At 41.5% G+C, this 16,779-nt stretch overlaps 1 protein-coding gene across 1 annotated transcript in view; it reads left to right on the forward strand.

The window, feature by feature from the left end:
- Positions 1-3,412: 3,412 nt before the first annotated feature.
- The window catches only part of LOC132392370 (calsequestrin-2-like), a 29,291-nt gene continuing 15,924 nt past the window's right edge, over positions 3,413-16,779 (forward strand). Inside the window, exons 1-3 of the mRNA XM_059966191.1 lie at positions 3,413-3,705; positions 4,006-4,090; positions 11,548-11,648. Of these exons, the coding sequence (XP_059822174.1) occupies positions 3,466-3,705; positions 4,006-4,090; positions 11,548-11,648 (426 nt within the window). The 5' untranslated portion in view covers positions 3,413-3,465. The remainder of the gene's footprint in view (positions 3,706-4,005; positions 4,091-11,547; positions 11,649-16,779) is intronic.

A 16,779-nucleotide genomic window follows, 5' to 3' on the forward strand; every position in this document is an offset into this window, starting at 1 on the left:
CTCGCCGTGAATCCTCATATACAGAGGACAATATGGTGTAGCAGGGGCAGGTTGATAGAAGACTTTACTAAAGACTGAGAAAAGTGTTTGGGAAATGACAAACCTTGTTTCACACCAGTTTTCACTGAGAACGTTCTTTCTCTTGTGGATCAGTTTGTTAATGTCCTGACTTGCATGCCCTTGTGGATGGATACAAATTACTATCAGGACATGAATCACTGTGGGCAGAAAAATTTGAAGAGGGTGTTGAATAGTCCCTTGCAAATGATGGAGTCAAAGCTTTGGTGAGGTTAAGAAAAGCCACATAGAACAGCTGGTACCATTCCCTGCATTTTTTATGTTGTCACTGGGAAAAGATCATGTTCACCCTGCCCTCTGTGCACGGAATCTATGCATTGATTCAGGGAACAGCTCTTAGGCCATGAAGAAGAGGTAGATAAGTAAGACACCAGCAATGATTTTCCTTGAGATGAACAGCACAGAGATGCCTTGTAAATACCATAGGCTGACTTATGTCCTGTGATCATTTTCAGGCGAGGCATTGTAATCCAATTAAAGCCCTGATTTAGTTTCCTTTGGTTCCATTGTCATAAACAATGTTGCATGCACTGGTGAAAGCTAAGAGCAAGGTGGATCTGAAGACCAAAGAAGTAGGTGCATCATTTTAGTTTCAGCACAACAATGAAAAGAGAAGGGTGAGTTAGGAAACTGATAGATGGCACAAAGATTAGTGGCATTGGGGATGGTGCAGAAGGATATAGATCAGGTGCATATAAGTGCCTGATTGAGTTTAATTCAGGCAAGTATGAGTTGTTTCCCATGGTGGGGGAGTCTAGTACTAGAGGACATGACTTGAGGATTGCAGGGCGCACATTCAGAACAGAAATGCAAAAAATTTTTTTTAGCCAGAGGGTGGTGAATCTATGGAATTTGTTGCCACGGGCGGCAGTGGAGGCCAAGTCATTGGGTGTATTTAAGGCAGAGATTGATAGGTATCTGAGTAGTCAGGGCATCAAAGGTTATGGTGGGAAGGCAGGGGAATGGGACTAAAGGGGAGATTGGATCAGCTTATGATGAAATGGCAGAGCAGACCCAATGGGCTGAATGGCTGTCTTCTGCTCCTTTGCCATATGGTCTTATGGGATCCAGGTCCATAGCTCCCCGAAAGAGGCTGCACAAGTTAGAAGGTAAAGAAGGTGTATAGCATGCTCGAGTTTAATTGTCAAGGGCATTTGAGTTCATGAGTCAGAAAATTGTACTGCTATTTTATAAATCTCTGGTTAAGCTTTATCTGCAGTGTTGCATTCAATTCCAGCCACCCCATCATAGAAAGGACATGAGGGCTTTGGAAAGGGTGAGAAGAGGTTTAGTGGGATGTTGCCTGGTTTAGTAGTGCCTGTACTAGTCTTCTATAAGGAGAGGTTTGACCAGCTGGGGTTTTTCTGTCTAGGGCAGCAGAGGCTGAGGACAGACCTGCCAGAAGTTCCTAAGATTATGATAAGCATAGATAGATAGAGTAATCAGTCAGTCTCTCTTCTGCAGGCTTGAAGTATCTGATACTAAAAGCTGGCACTTAAAGTGGGAGAAGGGATGTTCAGGGCAAGATTTTTCACACACAGAGTGGTGAGTGTCTGGAATCCACTGACAGCAGCAGATACGATAGGGGCTTTTAAAGGGCTCTTAGACCCATAAACATGCAGGGAATGGAGGGATATGCACTACGACCAGGCAGAGGGGCATTGCTAATGTAGTTAATTTGACACAAGATCATGACCCAAAGAGCTTGATCCTGTGTTGTACCATTCTATGTTCTATGTACATTGGGCTGTGATAGAGACCTGTTGAGTGCAGAAAGGACCCACATTATTCATAACGGTCTTTTTACTCATCTGCAGTAATCCCATTTACTGGCATCAGAGGCCGGGCTCCAAACCGTCACAGCTTCTATAGATCCTCTCTTGCTTGTGATTCAAACTGCCACTCATGTGGACATTGATACTGACACATGCAAGGGAGCTGGCCTTACGCAGAACATCGGCCACTGCACAGCACTACCCCCAACAATAAGGTTCACCTTTGGAGAACCATCTCTCAGTGAATTCAGACACCAGTGACCTCAGAACTCAAATAACTTGAAAGCAAGGACCCCATCCTCTGCTCTACCTAATAATCTCCTAGAACACAAGGTCTTGGGTCAGTTTTAGTCTCATAGTCTTACTTGAACCCCATTGTCGACATTAGCAATATACGCAGTGCTTCTCTGAATAAGGCATCTATTAACATGGCAGCACCACCCCGAACGTCGAATGGCCGCCATTCAATTCAGTGGATGGCGCTGTTTTCAGCATTAAATCGTGTTGTCCTGTGCAGGGTCAGAACACCTGCTGCTGGTCCTCACAGGAGAACAGAAGATTGTTTTTTATCCGTCAGACGGATCATATTATTTATAAATGCACACTCCGGAGCGTGCTGCGGTCTGCATAGTGCCATTTTCCCTTGTGCATTGTGACTATATATTGCAGACGTCCACTCGGCCACTAATTTGCAAAGCAAGTTTGCTATGGTGTAACAAATCAAATAAAGCCACACACTGTTAAAAACTCTTGATTTGCATCGTTGCTGCACAATTAAAAAAAAAAGCTATTTTAAGACGGATCCGTGAAATATAGTTCCTTTGCAAGATATTGCAATGGATTGCATTAATACTCAATGTTCTGGCAAAAATACTGCAGCTAGTTTTTTTTCCTCATAATTTCATGTGTTTTTACACTTAACGTTGCCACGAATAAATTCTCAAATCAACCTCGGGTGTAATTTAAACGAACGAAGTGAGACAGCATTCTCTCTCTCAGTGACAGCCAGATAGTGTTACGGGCTTACTTATCCAACAATGAATTCTCTCGCTGGCCTCCAGGGTATGACTCTGATGGTCTAAATAAAGCAGAGCGATACAATCATCCCCCTCTGCCTGCCTGTAAAGAATTCTCTGCTCGTTCCTTAACCTTTCCAAACAGCGTCAACGTGACAAAATGGAAACATAGTCTGCGCGCGGCCACAGTTGTTTGGGGAGATGGAGATAGCGATGTCAGCTTGCTGAGTGGTCGATCTTATCGGAAAGGTCAGTCTTCCCCTCTCCTCCCCTCCCCTCTCCGCTGTTAAAAGACCATCAGAATGAGGATGGCGAATCGCACCTCCACTCGTGCCTTTGCATCTAATGTATTTTTAGCTGGAAACAACTGGCTTCTTAAAATGGGGATGCAAATAGGAGACGATATCTGTGCAGCACCAGGCTCCACCTCTCTCCGGTTCTTTCTTTAAGCCCATTCTAACTTCGCTCTCTTTCTCTCTCCATATTTTTCTGATCAGGGATTTTAACCAGAACTGGAGGAGGAAAGCGTAATATTGTTGGAGATCCCTGCCGCACCTTTTGCTCAGTGAACTATATATACACCCTTAACTTTTGCAATGAAGGGTGCTTGGCTCTGTTTAGCTACTTTCTCCCTGGCCTGTCTCAGTAGTAAGGCGCAGGACGGGCTCGAGTTTCCCAGGTATGATGGAAAAGACAGAGTTGGCACCGTCGACATGAAGAACTACCAGAAGCTTTTGGAAAAGTACGATATCCTGTGCGTGTTGTATCACGAGGCAGTCCCTGCAGGAGACAAAGTTGCTCAGAAACGGTTTGACCGGGCGGAGATGGTGCTGGAGGTGAGGTGCGCTTGTTTCGGGATAGGGGACGGGGAGGGTGTCGGGTGGTCAGCTAACTTCAGCAGAAAATGTTAATAACAATAAAGTTACCGCGGTGGTGACTGGACAGCTGAAGCGTTGGTTAAAAGTACTTAGCTGCAGCATGTTTAACTGGTGATGATTAAGCGGTCAATAATGGAGGGCAATGTAAATCACGGGAACTTACATAAAGTGCATGCATAGTAAAGAGCACGCGATGTCCATTATTTGACACCCAAAGGTTTGCCTCCTACATACTATTTTTTTTGTCTTCTGAGGCAGTTGGCAGCTCAGGTTTTGCAGGACAAAAACATTGGATTCGCACTTGTAGATGAGAAGAAAGATGCCAAGGTGGCCAAGAAACTGGGTGAGAAACAAAATATTGAATAAGTCATAGAGTTATTAAAATGAGCCCGTCAGATCACCTCATTCAATATGTCCAGCGAGTCCCATTTGCCCCAATTTTTGTGAATATCCAAATGTCTTTAAAATGTCATTATTTCAATAAACTGGTATTTTGTAGCAGCTTCTGCTGGTGACCAGACCCTACTGACAGGTCTGAGTGTAAACTTGACCACAGGCAAGAAGCATTGTTCTTTACAAAGATTGTCAATGAGCAACACAGGGAGCAAAAATTCCATCTCCTTTCCAAATTGCTAATTGAAAACCACTTTTCTTGTGCCAGCTGTACTCTTTAAAGAATTAACTTTTTATTACCTGAATTGCATTTAATAAATATTTTCCTTACCTAATAATTTAATCAAAATTCCCCTCCATCTACCTGGCATGGAATTTTCTATCTGCGCTCCATCAATCAACTTGGTGATTTTATTTATATCTTCATTCCATTCATTCCTTTATCCCCCCCCCCCCAGCAGGAACAGGTTGTAGCTACTTTATATAGGCACCAATTTCTCCATTCTTGTTCCTAGCACGGCTTCAATCTACATTTTGCACATTGGCATCGCTTTAGGCTTTGTCTCTGGGATGTAATTTGAATTGGATTGACTATTTCATACATCCTTCTCATACATGAGGAGTAAACATCTTGACATTATTTCTCCGTCTGAATGTGCATTATGCAAATTATAGTGATTTGTAATAAATAGTATGTACAGTAAGATCTAAAACAGAACAGTCATAATAGCTTAGAAATACAATAGTGTCAGCATGAATTAATCAGTCTGATGGCCTGGTGGAAGAAGCTGTCCCGGAGCCTGTTGGTCCTGGCTTTAATGCTGCGGTACCGTTTCCAGGATGGTAGCAGGTGGAACAGTTTGTGGTTAGGGTGACTAGGGTCCCTAATGATCCTTTGGGCCCTTTTTACATACCTGTCGCTGTAAATTTTCTGAATGGTGGGAAGTTCACATTCACAGATCCGCTGGACCGTCCGCACTACTCTCTGTGGAGTCCTGCCATTGAGGGAGGTGCAGCCAGTCAGGATGCTCTCAGTGTAGAAAGTCCTTAGGATTTGGGGACTCATGCCAAACTTCTTCAGCTGTCTGAGGTGAAAGAGGCGCTGTTGTGCTTTTTTCACCACACAGCCGGTATGTACAGACCAAGTGGGATCCTCGATGACGTGCATGCTGAGAAACTTCAAGCTGTCCACCCTCTCAACCCCAGATCCATTGATGTCTATAGGGGTGAGCCCATCTCTGTTCCTCCTGTAGTCCACAACCAGCTTCATTATTATTTGAATAATGTAAAAGGTTTGTTTTGCCACAAGTCTAGTTCTTGGCCAGCAAATACCGTAATTATTTAAAGGAGGACTTACTAGTGAAGCTATATAAGAAAATACTATTATTGCTCATTTATTGATTACATTATTGATTGCTGCACAACAATTTAACTGGAAACCCAATGGACAGATGAAGCTTGAAAATGACAGGAATTAACTCATCCCAGGAGCATGCCGATCGCAACATTTATTAGGTTCTCCACCTCCTCCAACTCCCAGTTGTCCAGAGTATCTTACTCAATTATTAATGAATGGATGTCAGTAAGAATCTTGGGCTTGTTGAAGATATTATTCTGATTTTGTATGATCATTTGCCAGCAATCTGGACGTAGGATTTTTATTAATTCTGTGTAAATAGGTCATATAGTCCTTTCATTTTGCTGGATTGTCAGTTTCGGCTGCTGTATAACTTCTGTGCTTTTCTGGGCCTGTTTTCTTATCTGTAAAGTGAAATGGACTGCTTTTAAGATTTTATTATGTTGATTATGCTTGCCTTAAAAATACTTTGACCACAGTTGTGATAGTCAGGTGTGGTTGTCTTCATGGATGAGTGGTAAGGAAAGCAGTCAGACTATAAGACCATAAGATATAAGAGCAGAATTGGGCCAATCGGCCCATCGAGTCAGCTCTGCCATTTCATCATGGCTGCACCATTTTCCCATTCACCTATGTTCTGCCCATAACCTTTCATGCCCTAACGAATCAAGAACATATTAATCTCTACCTTAAGTACACCCAGGGATGTAGCCTCCACAATTGCCTGTGGGAATAAATTTGACAAGTTCTCCACCCTCTTGCTAAAGAAATTCTTCTTTATTGGATGTCCCTATATTCCGAGTCTGTGTTCTCTGGTCCTAGACTCCCCACGACAGGAAACCTCCTCTCCACGTCCATTCTATCTAGGCTTTTTAACATACGATACGTTTCAATGAGAACCCATCTCATTCTTTTAAATTCCAGCGAGTACAGGCCTAGAGGCGTCAAACGCTTCTCATACATTAACCCACACAAAATGCTGGTGGAACACAGCTGGCCAGGCAGCATCTATAAGGAGAAGCACTGTCGCCATTTCGGGCCGAGACCTTTCATCCGGACTCAGCCCGAAACGTCGACAGTGCTTCTCCCTATAGATGCTGCCTGGCCTGCTGTGTTCCACCAGCATTTTGCATGTGTTGTTGTTTGAATTTCCAGCATCAGCAGATTTCCTCGTGTTTGCTCATATATTAACCCTTTCATTCCTCAGATCATGAACCTCCTCTGAACCCTCCCCATTATCAGTATGATGCATTTATTGAAAAGGATTCAACTCCCTTAACAAACAGCTAGTCTGCTACCATTGTTAAGATTTATGTGGTAGCACTCTGAGCTGATTTAAGGCAAATAAGCTATAAGCAGGCTATCAGGTGAGTACCTCCACCAACAAGAAGGAGGTACAGAAACTTCAAGGCACACACTCAGAGATTTGGGAACCATGAACAGTACCTCACTACTTTTTAAAACTTATTTCTGGGTTTTGCACTACTTATTTTAATGTAACTTTAATATACATATATATGATTACTGTAATTCAGTTTTTTTCTGTGATTATCATGCATTGCATTGCAATGCAAAGTTAACAAATTTCACGACAGTAGAGTGGTGAATTCCGAGTTGAAGCGGGATGAAAACTGAAATCAAAGAGTATGAGGAATGTTGGGGTTCCTCTGGGGAGAAACAGGAGTGGATCTAAGGAACTAGCAGACAATGCTTCTTTTAAAAGTGTGATGTTAGGCGTGGAGCAAGGTAAATTGCTCGAAGGTAGAATAATGCCACAGAAGTCAGCTGAGAGGTAACTAGGTGATAAGCGTTTCAACATCACCGCACTGGTAACAGGAGGCCATTTGTAAGGCACAAGTGCTCATCAGCCGTGACAAGTCCAGATATCATTGAAGTGAATGTATTATAATGCAGGGTGACAGGGAAGAGAGGAACCGAGAAAATAGAATACAGAGAGTGCAAATTTGGAATGATGGCTAACACTTGCATATGAATAGAACAAGAAGAAGTATAAATCAAGTGGAAATGATGAAAAATTTGATATACAGAATTCCCTCTACTATGTCCTATTCAGTATATCAACCAGTGGCTAACAAAATATCTAACTGGAAATTGTGGTAGTTAGTGTTTGTATCACTAAATTAGGGGAATAATATGTTTAATTTATGCAGTAGCAAATAAGTACCTCCTTGTTTTCTCTTGGAATCAACAAATTCTAATTTAAGAATTTCCATTTTAAAAAAAATCTTTTTTTGCTTTCTACTACAAAATGGTGCAGACTGTTTTATAGAAGAGGGAATACTATTACCCAATTTCAGCATTTTCCAGTGATTAATTTTAATATAAAAAACAAATCTCCATTAACTCACACCATCAGTTCATTTTAGAGTAAACACATACAAAACAAGGCAGCCTGTATGGAAAGGAATAGAGCCGATGGTTTGGGCCAACATCCTTCAATGGAAGTCCTGATGAGATTCTCAGCCTGAACCGTCAACTACTTATTCCTTTCCAGAGATGCTGCCTGACCTACTGAGTCCTTCAGGATTTTGTCTGTGTTACTCTGGATTTCCACCATCTGCAGAATCTCTTCTGTTTACGATTTCCTGTCATTTTAGAGAAACTACTAAATTGGTGCCTCTGAAGAACCAAGATGAGAGAACCTTGTAGCCAGTTTATTGTTTTACATCTCCTAAAATCCAAACGTTATTTGTGTTTTGATTTTAAGAGCAATGAAGATGCTGCTGTTTAAGGGCAGCGTGGTAATGAAATGGTTAGTGTAAGGCTTCACGGTGCCAGCTGGAAGGACAAGGTTCAATCCCCCCTGCTGTCTGTAAGGTGTTTGTATGTTCTCTCCATGACCCTGTGGGTTTCCTCCTATGTTCCAAAGATGAATTAGAGTTAATAAGTTCGCAGACAGGCTACCTTGCTGCCGGAAACATGGGAACACTTGTGGGCTGCCCCCAGCACACTCGGACTGTGTTGGTCATTAACGGCGAAACCGCATTTCACTGTATGTTTCAATGCAGATTGTACTTGCACCGTTTGTTGTCCTTTCCACATTGGCTGTTTGTCCGCCCTGTTGCTTCTTTCGTGTTTTTTTATATATATACTTACTGCGAATGCCCGCACGGAAATGAATCTCAGGATCGTATTTGGTGACGTATACAGACTTTGATAATAAATTTACTTTGAACTTTTTTCTCTTGCCTATTGCTGTGGTGCTACAGTATAATTGTACCATATTGAAAGTCTTTCTCAAGCATACACTTGGAAATAGATAGATGCTGATGAATTAAACTGTTTTTTTAAAGTACTTACTCATTGGTTGCTATAGCCAGGGATGATAATGGGGCCAAACTCCCACTACCTATCAAATACTCCCAAAGGCGTGTGCCTCAAATAGCCACAGATAACCAAGTCCAACTCCTGGCCTTCATGTGTGGTAAGTCCGGTAGAGTCATTTCTGTTGACGGGATGAGGCAAAGGTGGGTTACTGACACCTCAAAACCAGTCACTTCGGGCAGATGGAACTCGTTCGCTGTGGCTGGCAGCTCATCTAGAAGAAGGAAACCTCTGCTGCCTTGTGGCTGTACCCACTCTTGGGGAGGGCATCGGGAGTGAACCCTGAGGGAAAAACCCGGAGCTGGAGTCACTAAGGCAGTCCTACTCTGAGTTCAATATTGTCTGGGAACTCCTGTGACGCTGCTGGTACCAAACTATCGGCCTCCAAATCAAGAGCAAATCTGCAAGTGCTGGAAATCCGAGCAACACGCACAAAATGCTAGAGGAACTCAGCAGGCCAGGCAGCATCTAGGAAAAGAGTCTTTGAGTGTGTTGTATCAGTCTCTGCCGTTCCTTTGGGTTTGTCAGATGCGTGGAGAGAGGGAGCTTGCTACATGGGCAACAGCTTACTCTCGATATCATACCGCCCTGGCCTGCGTACCTAGACAGCTAGGACGCAATATCCATGGTCAACTCTGACTGACAGAGGTCCTCACCTCAATCATTAATACAATTTTTTTGAAGAGTTGCATTTGAAATGTTTCCTTAAATATCTTTACTTATATAATGACGTTTCAATACCGGGTAGAAATCATATCGATGGCTTCATAACTGCTAGCGGTTCATTAAAGAATATTCCACAAAATGACATTTCCCGGCTTTTTAAAATAAAAGCCATTGAAAGAGGAGACTATTTAGAACCCCAGTTTTGTCTGAAGTTGCTGTGCTGTACTAAAGGATCTTGCACGAGTTTTGAGTATGAACAATATCTATTGACTGGAATTGAATGAGGGGCTGAGTCACACAAGTTGACGGGAGCGAGAGGTGTAAAATGAAGTTACAAGAGCAATACTGTGAATTTATTATGGAAAAGTTCCCGGAATACGAGAAGTGTAAGAGTACGTTCTTCTTTGAAAGGAAGAACATTTGGTATTGCTGTTATACAATTTTATAATTATTATTGTAAATTGGCTTAACTATTCCTAAACTGTATAAAATCCATCTGGAGTGAAGTCAGTATGTTTTGTAAACTGTCTGCTTTGATTTTTTCAGTCATGTGCTCTATTCCAACATGTGGTGGATTAGATGTGGCTGCAAATAGAACTTTCCTCTTACACATTTTGCTACCAGTGTGGCAAATAAATATTCTCACAATCACTCTTCCATGAGAGGAAACCAAAGGATGGGATAAGTGCTCACTTCAGCATTTGAGGCTTAATTTCAGATTTGCAAAGTGAAGGAAATGCCATGTTGACCTGATATAATGAGGGGGGTTGGAGTTCAAGATATAAAGGGTAAATGGGAGGTGATTTAATCATATATGCTGCTTCATTCTTTACCCTTACCTCAATATTGTTGGGGATTTAAAATAACATTTTAAGTAAATATGTTTGTAAAGCTGTTTTCTCTCACTTCTTTTTAATGTCTCTGCCAACAGTTTGTACGATGGGGAAGAATGGTTCACGTAGTTTGCAAGTTGACTACACTGGACAGACTGGATATTCACCTACTTCTGCTCTTAGCTCCTGGCTCCCGTTTTCAGGAGTGGGATCCCTCCCCATAAACTAGGTGGTGAAGCAGTTTGCCACATTTGGTACTTGACAGTGTCATCGCCAGGGAATACCAGAGTAGACTGGACCATGATAAGAATCCCTACATTCACTTATACAGCCTGAAAAAGATAGAGGAGAAAGGAGGTGCTTTGGAACCAGTGGAATCATGAGGTTACCGAATCTTTACACTGTTTGAAAAATATCCATTGTGGAAGAAAAATGATTAATTATACTTACGTGCTGTAAATTATAGATTGTATTCCGATTATTTATATTAAAGTTCAAAATAAATTTATTATCGAAGTATATATTTGACACCATATACAACCCTGAAATTCGTTTTCTTGCAGGCATACTCAATAAATCCATGATAGGGTAATAACCAGAAGGAAAGATCAAACAGCATGCAAAATATGACAAACTGCGAATACAAAAAGGAAAGAAATTATAATAATAAATAAATAAACAATAAATATCAAGAATATGAGATAGAAAGTCCTTGAAAGTGAGTCCATAGGTTGTGGGAATATTTCAAAGATGGGGTGAGTGAAGTTACACGATGAGATATTTAACATCTCCCCATACGGGAACGCTGTATCTGCTCTTCATTCACATTCTGGCAGTTTTATCTCATGTTGCTCCTTGTCCATCATTTCCAGTCTCTTGTGTCTCCCTTTTTTTTCTAACTCCACTTCTGTTTTCTGCAAAGGTTCTGCTGCTCTTAGAAAAAAATGGATTTGGTCTCTGACCATGTATCCGATCATGGATAACCCTTCCACATACAAAGGGTTTCCTGTTTCACACACACCGAAACTCATGCTACTCAGTTATACTTTACTCTTATATTATTTTAACCTTTTAAGAGCACTCCAAGTGCACAATGAAATTTGCTATATTTTTTGCATATGGTCGTATCAGACCTTGCAACAAGTAGTTTGTTATAATGACGATTTTTTTTTGTCCATCTTAACTTGCAGTTCTTGCTTTTCACAGGTCTGATAGAGGTTGGGAGTGTATACATTTTTAAAGGCGATCACCTGATAGAGTTTGATGGTGAACTATCTGCTGAAGTACTGGTATCATTCCTCCTGGACGTGAGTAAATCTTTGATGCTAATACCATTCATAGCATGGCTGGATTCTCAAAATTCATATGATTGCATATGTTTTTTGTGTCACTATGTACTTTGGTTTCACCATCTGAAGTGTACATGGTAGTAGCAGCTGTTATAACCATTGTTGAGATTTGTCACTAGGAGTGAGACAAAGGTTCTGAACCTGGACTTTGTGAAGATGGGGACATCAGATTGAAACATCCTCTCGCCACATTTGGCTGAAGGTGTTGCAAATGTTTTGGACATACCTTTACTAAGTGTTTATAGAATTGCATTCAGCATGCATTATACCCAAATAAACATAAATTATGGATTTTGTAGATATGATCTTACTGAGGTATGGGACATAGTGATGATCACTTGCCATTTCTGACCTTGGCTGTAACAGAGGTAGAGCTCAATATGTAGGAAAGTGTTACTGAAGCGATACTGATGAGAGACTAATAGATGATGCATAATGTAGTCATAACATGCTGGTTGGAGGATGGGGTAAGTGTTGAGTCTAGTGGCAGAAGCAGTGATTAAGTAAAAACAGATTCTTGATAAGAATTGAGTTTTGTAAGTGATATTGTGCCTGTCTCTATCCAGGAGCGTAATTAATAATCTGACTCATAGACTTTTGAAAATTAATGACATAGAAAAAGGCCATTTAGTTCATTATGTTTGTGTTGCTCAAAAAAAACGATCACCTTCTAGAATATGGGCAGAGCCCACCAGATCACAGCTTCCCAAATACTGGTTATATAATGATGAGGATTTCTGCTTCTACTCGACATTGGGCACTGTTTTGAACCCTTACACTAGGAAATATCATTAGACGTTTCTTGATTGTACTTGCCGGCATCTTTTCACGCCCTTCTTTACTTCCTTAATTGCTCTTTCAGTTTCACCCTGGCAGTTCTGTATTAAGCTGACAGTGTCTGACATAAACTGCCCTTTTTGCCTTATTCCACTCTCTGCCTGCCTCGTTGTTCTGATCTCTAGGAATGGTCATCCCACCCTCTCCCTTTATTGAAAAAGCATTTACCCTGAACCACTTGAATCTCTTTATTTACATCCAACTTCTCTGAGACTGATTTGCCCAACAACTGAAGCTAAAAACTGCAGATCTAATGAAGGGTCTTTGGCCTGAAGTGTTTCAGGATCAGTCTGAACTGCTGGTTACTTCTGTCCTTTTCTGTTTTTGCTGCCTTCTATCTGTTGCCAGTCTGTTTCTGCTAATCATTTCTCTGTAGTAAAATGAAATCAGCCTTATCCTAAAATTTAGCCTTTTCTCCTTTTTTATATCCTCCTCATTCCATAAGTCTGGCTAACTATACTCGAATTATTGTCACAATTGAAAGAACGTTGTCCCAATGACCTCCCCTTCCCCTCAGTGCAGCAAACTCCCACATTCATGAAAATCGGAAGTTTAATACTCCGTAGAAGCAGCATTTCTTGCCAGCACTTTGAAAAGAACTCTAGAATCTGCAATGAAAGCTTTAATGCTAGCATATGTTCGTTTCTTTATCTACGCAGATGGAGATTGCTCTGTTTTCTGCCATATTGTATGTTACTATCTTTTGTTGCACAAACAAGTGGAAGGAAAAAATCAGCAGATTATCTAGTTATTTTATAAACAAATCATATCATTGAAATAAGGTTCAGGGACATCAGACATGAAACTGGCCTCTTTGCACCTGTTCAGCCTTCCCAAAAAAGCATCTACTCTTAGATCCGTGGCCGGACATTGCAATAAATCAATTAATACCCTGTGCTAAAAAGAGCTTGATGAATTTGTGGTTACAAATTACATTGGGAATTACGATTAAAGAACAGATTACACTGAGTTGATAATACCAAGGCTGCACGACATAGAGGCTTCCAAATATATTCAGGCTCTAAATGATTTATCTTTAAAATTAGTTTGTTAAAGTCTGTCCTGAGTACCCAGTTTCAGCTGGGTGGACTGGAGCAATGTGTGGTTAAGTGCCTTGCTCAAGGACACAACATGCTGCCTCACTGAGACTCGAGCTCATGACCTTCAGACCGCTAGTCCAACTCCTTAACCACTTGGCCACGCTCCACTTATCTTTAAAATAAGGAGGATTAATGCCTGCTTGAGGACTTTCATTACATCACTGGTGTCCTGTTTGGTGTCCCCTGAGGCCAATTCTAAATGTGGCCAAACAACTTTGTCTCTTGGTGATCTCCATCTCAATTGCGGTCTCTCCTAACACTCTCACTCTCCCAGGCTCCCATCTCATTTCCCCAATAACTAATATTGTTCCTCCAAGTTCACTCCTGCTTTCCTTAATTTCAGCAATTTTCTGATTGCTTTTGAAGCATACCACTCACGTAACTACAGGCTAGATGAGGAGAGTCTAGTATTTAGGATCACACCTTCAAGATGTGAGGTTAGATATTTACTTTTGGGATGATGGGACGATTGTGAGAGACAGAGGACACAGAGAATGATGAACTCGTGGAATCCTCTGTCACAGAAGATGGTGAAGACCAGATCAAGGATAGAATAGGAACACTCAAGGATAAAAGAGGGAATGTGCTTGGAGGTGGAGGATGTAGGTGAGGTCCTAAATGAGTATGTTGCATCAGTATTTACAAAGGAGTAGGATGTAGAGGAGAGAGACTTAGTGTGGAGCATGTCACTTTGAGATAAAGAAGGAGATAGTGTGGGGGTCTCTTAAGGACTATTAAGGTGGATAAATTCCCCAGGCAAGAGATTAGATTTCTGGGGCCTTAACCATTATCTTTATGTCCTGTCTAGCTACAGGCGAGGTTCTGCAAGCAGACTGGTAAGCAGCTAATATAGTTCTGTTATTCAAGAAGACAGAGAGGGATAATAACCCTGGAAACAGAACCAGTGAATCACTCAGTAGTGTAGGGAACTTACTGCAGAGGATTCTTAACGATATGATTTATGAGCATTTGAAAAACCACGGCCTAATTAGGGACAGTCAGCATTGTTTTTGTGGGGGAAATTGTATCTTACTAACTTAATTGAGGTTTTTGAGGAGGTTTTTGATGACGTTAGAGTTGTGGACATTACATGGATTATAGGTGTTTGACAAGGTCCAACATGGGAGGCTCATCCAGATGATTAAGGTGCATGGTATCCACAGTGAATAGACCATTTGACTTTGGAGTTGGCACGTCCATACAGGGTAATGGTCAGTAGAACTTATTCTAGCTGGAGCTCTGTGACTAGCGGTGTTCTGCAGGAATTCGTACTGGGATTTCTGCTATTTGTGGTATGTATCTGGATGAAAATGTGGATGGGTGGGTGAGTAAGATGTAGGTGGGTAGGTTTGCAGATGACATTGCGGGTGTTGTGGATAGTGTAAAAGATTCACCAAGTATACAGTGGGATTTAGATCAGTTGCAGGTACAGGTGGAGAAATGGCAGGTAGTTTTTAACCTGGCCAAGTACAAAATGTTGCACTATGGGAGCTCAAATGGAAACAGACAGCACTGTTACAATGATAATGACCAGATCCTTAACAGTATTGAAGAGCAGAGGGATCTTGGGGTCCAGCTTCAGAGTTCCCTGTAAATGGACACTCAGGTTGGTAGGCTGGTTAAGAAGGCATGCTTGCCTTTATTCGTTGAGGAATTGAGTTCAAGAGTTGGGAAGGTAGGTTGCAGCTTTATAAAACTGTAGTTAGGCCACATATTGAGTACTGCATTTAGTTCCTGTCATCCCCTTATAGGGCTGAGGCTTTGGAGAAGATGCAGAAGTTTTGCAGAATTCTGCCTGGATTAGAAAGCATGTGGTACAGTGAGAGTGTGGGTAAACTTGGATTGTCTCCTCTGGAGTGGCAGAGGTTGAGGGAGATCTGATAGAGGTTTATAAGATTATGAAAGGCATAGAGCGCTAATACTTTTCTCCATGGTTTGAAATGTTTAATATTTAAGGTGAGAGGGGTAAGTGCAAAAGAGGTATGTGGGGCAATGCCTGAAATGCTCTGTCTGGAGCTGGTGTATTCAAGTACAATATAGACATTCAGGAGGCTCTTACACAGGCACATGAAAGTGCAGGAAATGAAAGGATATGGACATTGTGTAGGCAGAGTGATTACTTTAGTTGGACATTTGATTACTAATTTAATTAGTTTGCTACAGCATGGGGCTGAGGGGCCTGTTTCTGTGCTGTACTGTTCGACATTTTATTAAGGAGGGAGATAGATTTAGAGACATCAAAGGATACAGGGAGAGAGCAAGGATAATGCATTGAAATTCAAGATCAATCATGATCACATTGAATAGCTGGGCTGGCTGCTAATTTTGATGCTATTATATTTCGCACTGAGATCCACAAATGCCTCAATTCATTCATCTCTGTCCTACTGATTAAAGACTGATTTTGTTAATTAATGTGACACTCCTCTACTTTCATCAGACACACAATTAACAGCATGGGCTGGCTGTTAGGTGAACAGCCTGACTAGTTAATCTGACAAGTGGGGAGAAAACCCTAAACATTGTAGGAGTGCTTCAGAAATGGTATCCATTACAGTCGCCTTCAGTTATGAGTCCTTATCAGCATAGTGAGAATGTGTCTGAAACTAATGATTGTGAACAGTGCCCTTTAGTTTCACACCTTGTCTGCTTGCTCCCTTATGTTTGGGGAAAACAAGGGACGTACAAACCTTCTTTCCTTCTGAAGCCAGCAAATGTCTGGTTGGTTCAAAAAGTGTTTTTCTTCATCCTAGATGAAGATGCCTTTCATCTTCACTTTCACCGGGACGTCCTGCAGAAGCGTTTCCCCTTCCTGAGCCGAACAGCAGTGCTGTTCACGTGTCGGCCTGTTGTGCCACTGGGAACAGTTTCTCCAGACGTTTGCATTTCACTGAGAGTCGCCGCCCTTTGAAATCTGGAGTTAATGCTCTACAAAATAAGTGCGCTTCGTGCCCCGGTGCATAAGCGTGGGATTTACCCGAACAGGTCTGCACGTTGACAGATTAATCACAATATTGTGTTTATTATTTATGTTGAGGAAACATTATAAAGCCAAAAGAACAAGCGTTTATAGAACAGTACAGCCCAGGAACAGATCCTACTGCCCATCTTGTTGTGATGAACTAATTAGATTGGTAATCAAATGTTCATGA

The sequence above is a fragment of the Hypanus sabinus genome, chromosome 4 (assembly GCF_030144855.1).
Source record: "Hypanus sabinus isolate sHypSab1 chromosome 4, sHypSab1.hap1, whole genome shotgun sequence".
Lineage (NCBI taxonomy): Eukaryota > Metazoa > Chordata > Chondrichthyes > Myliobatiformes > Dasyatidae > Hypanus > Hypanus sabinus.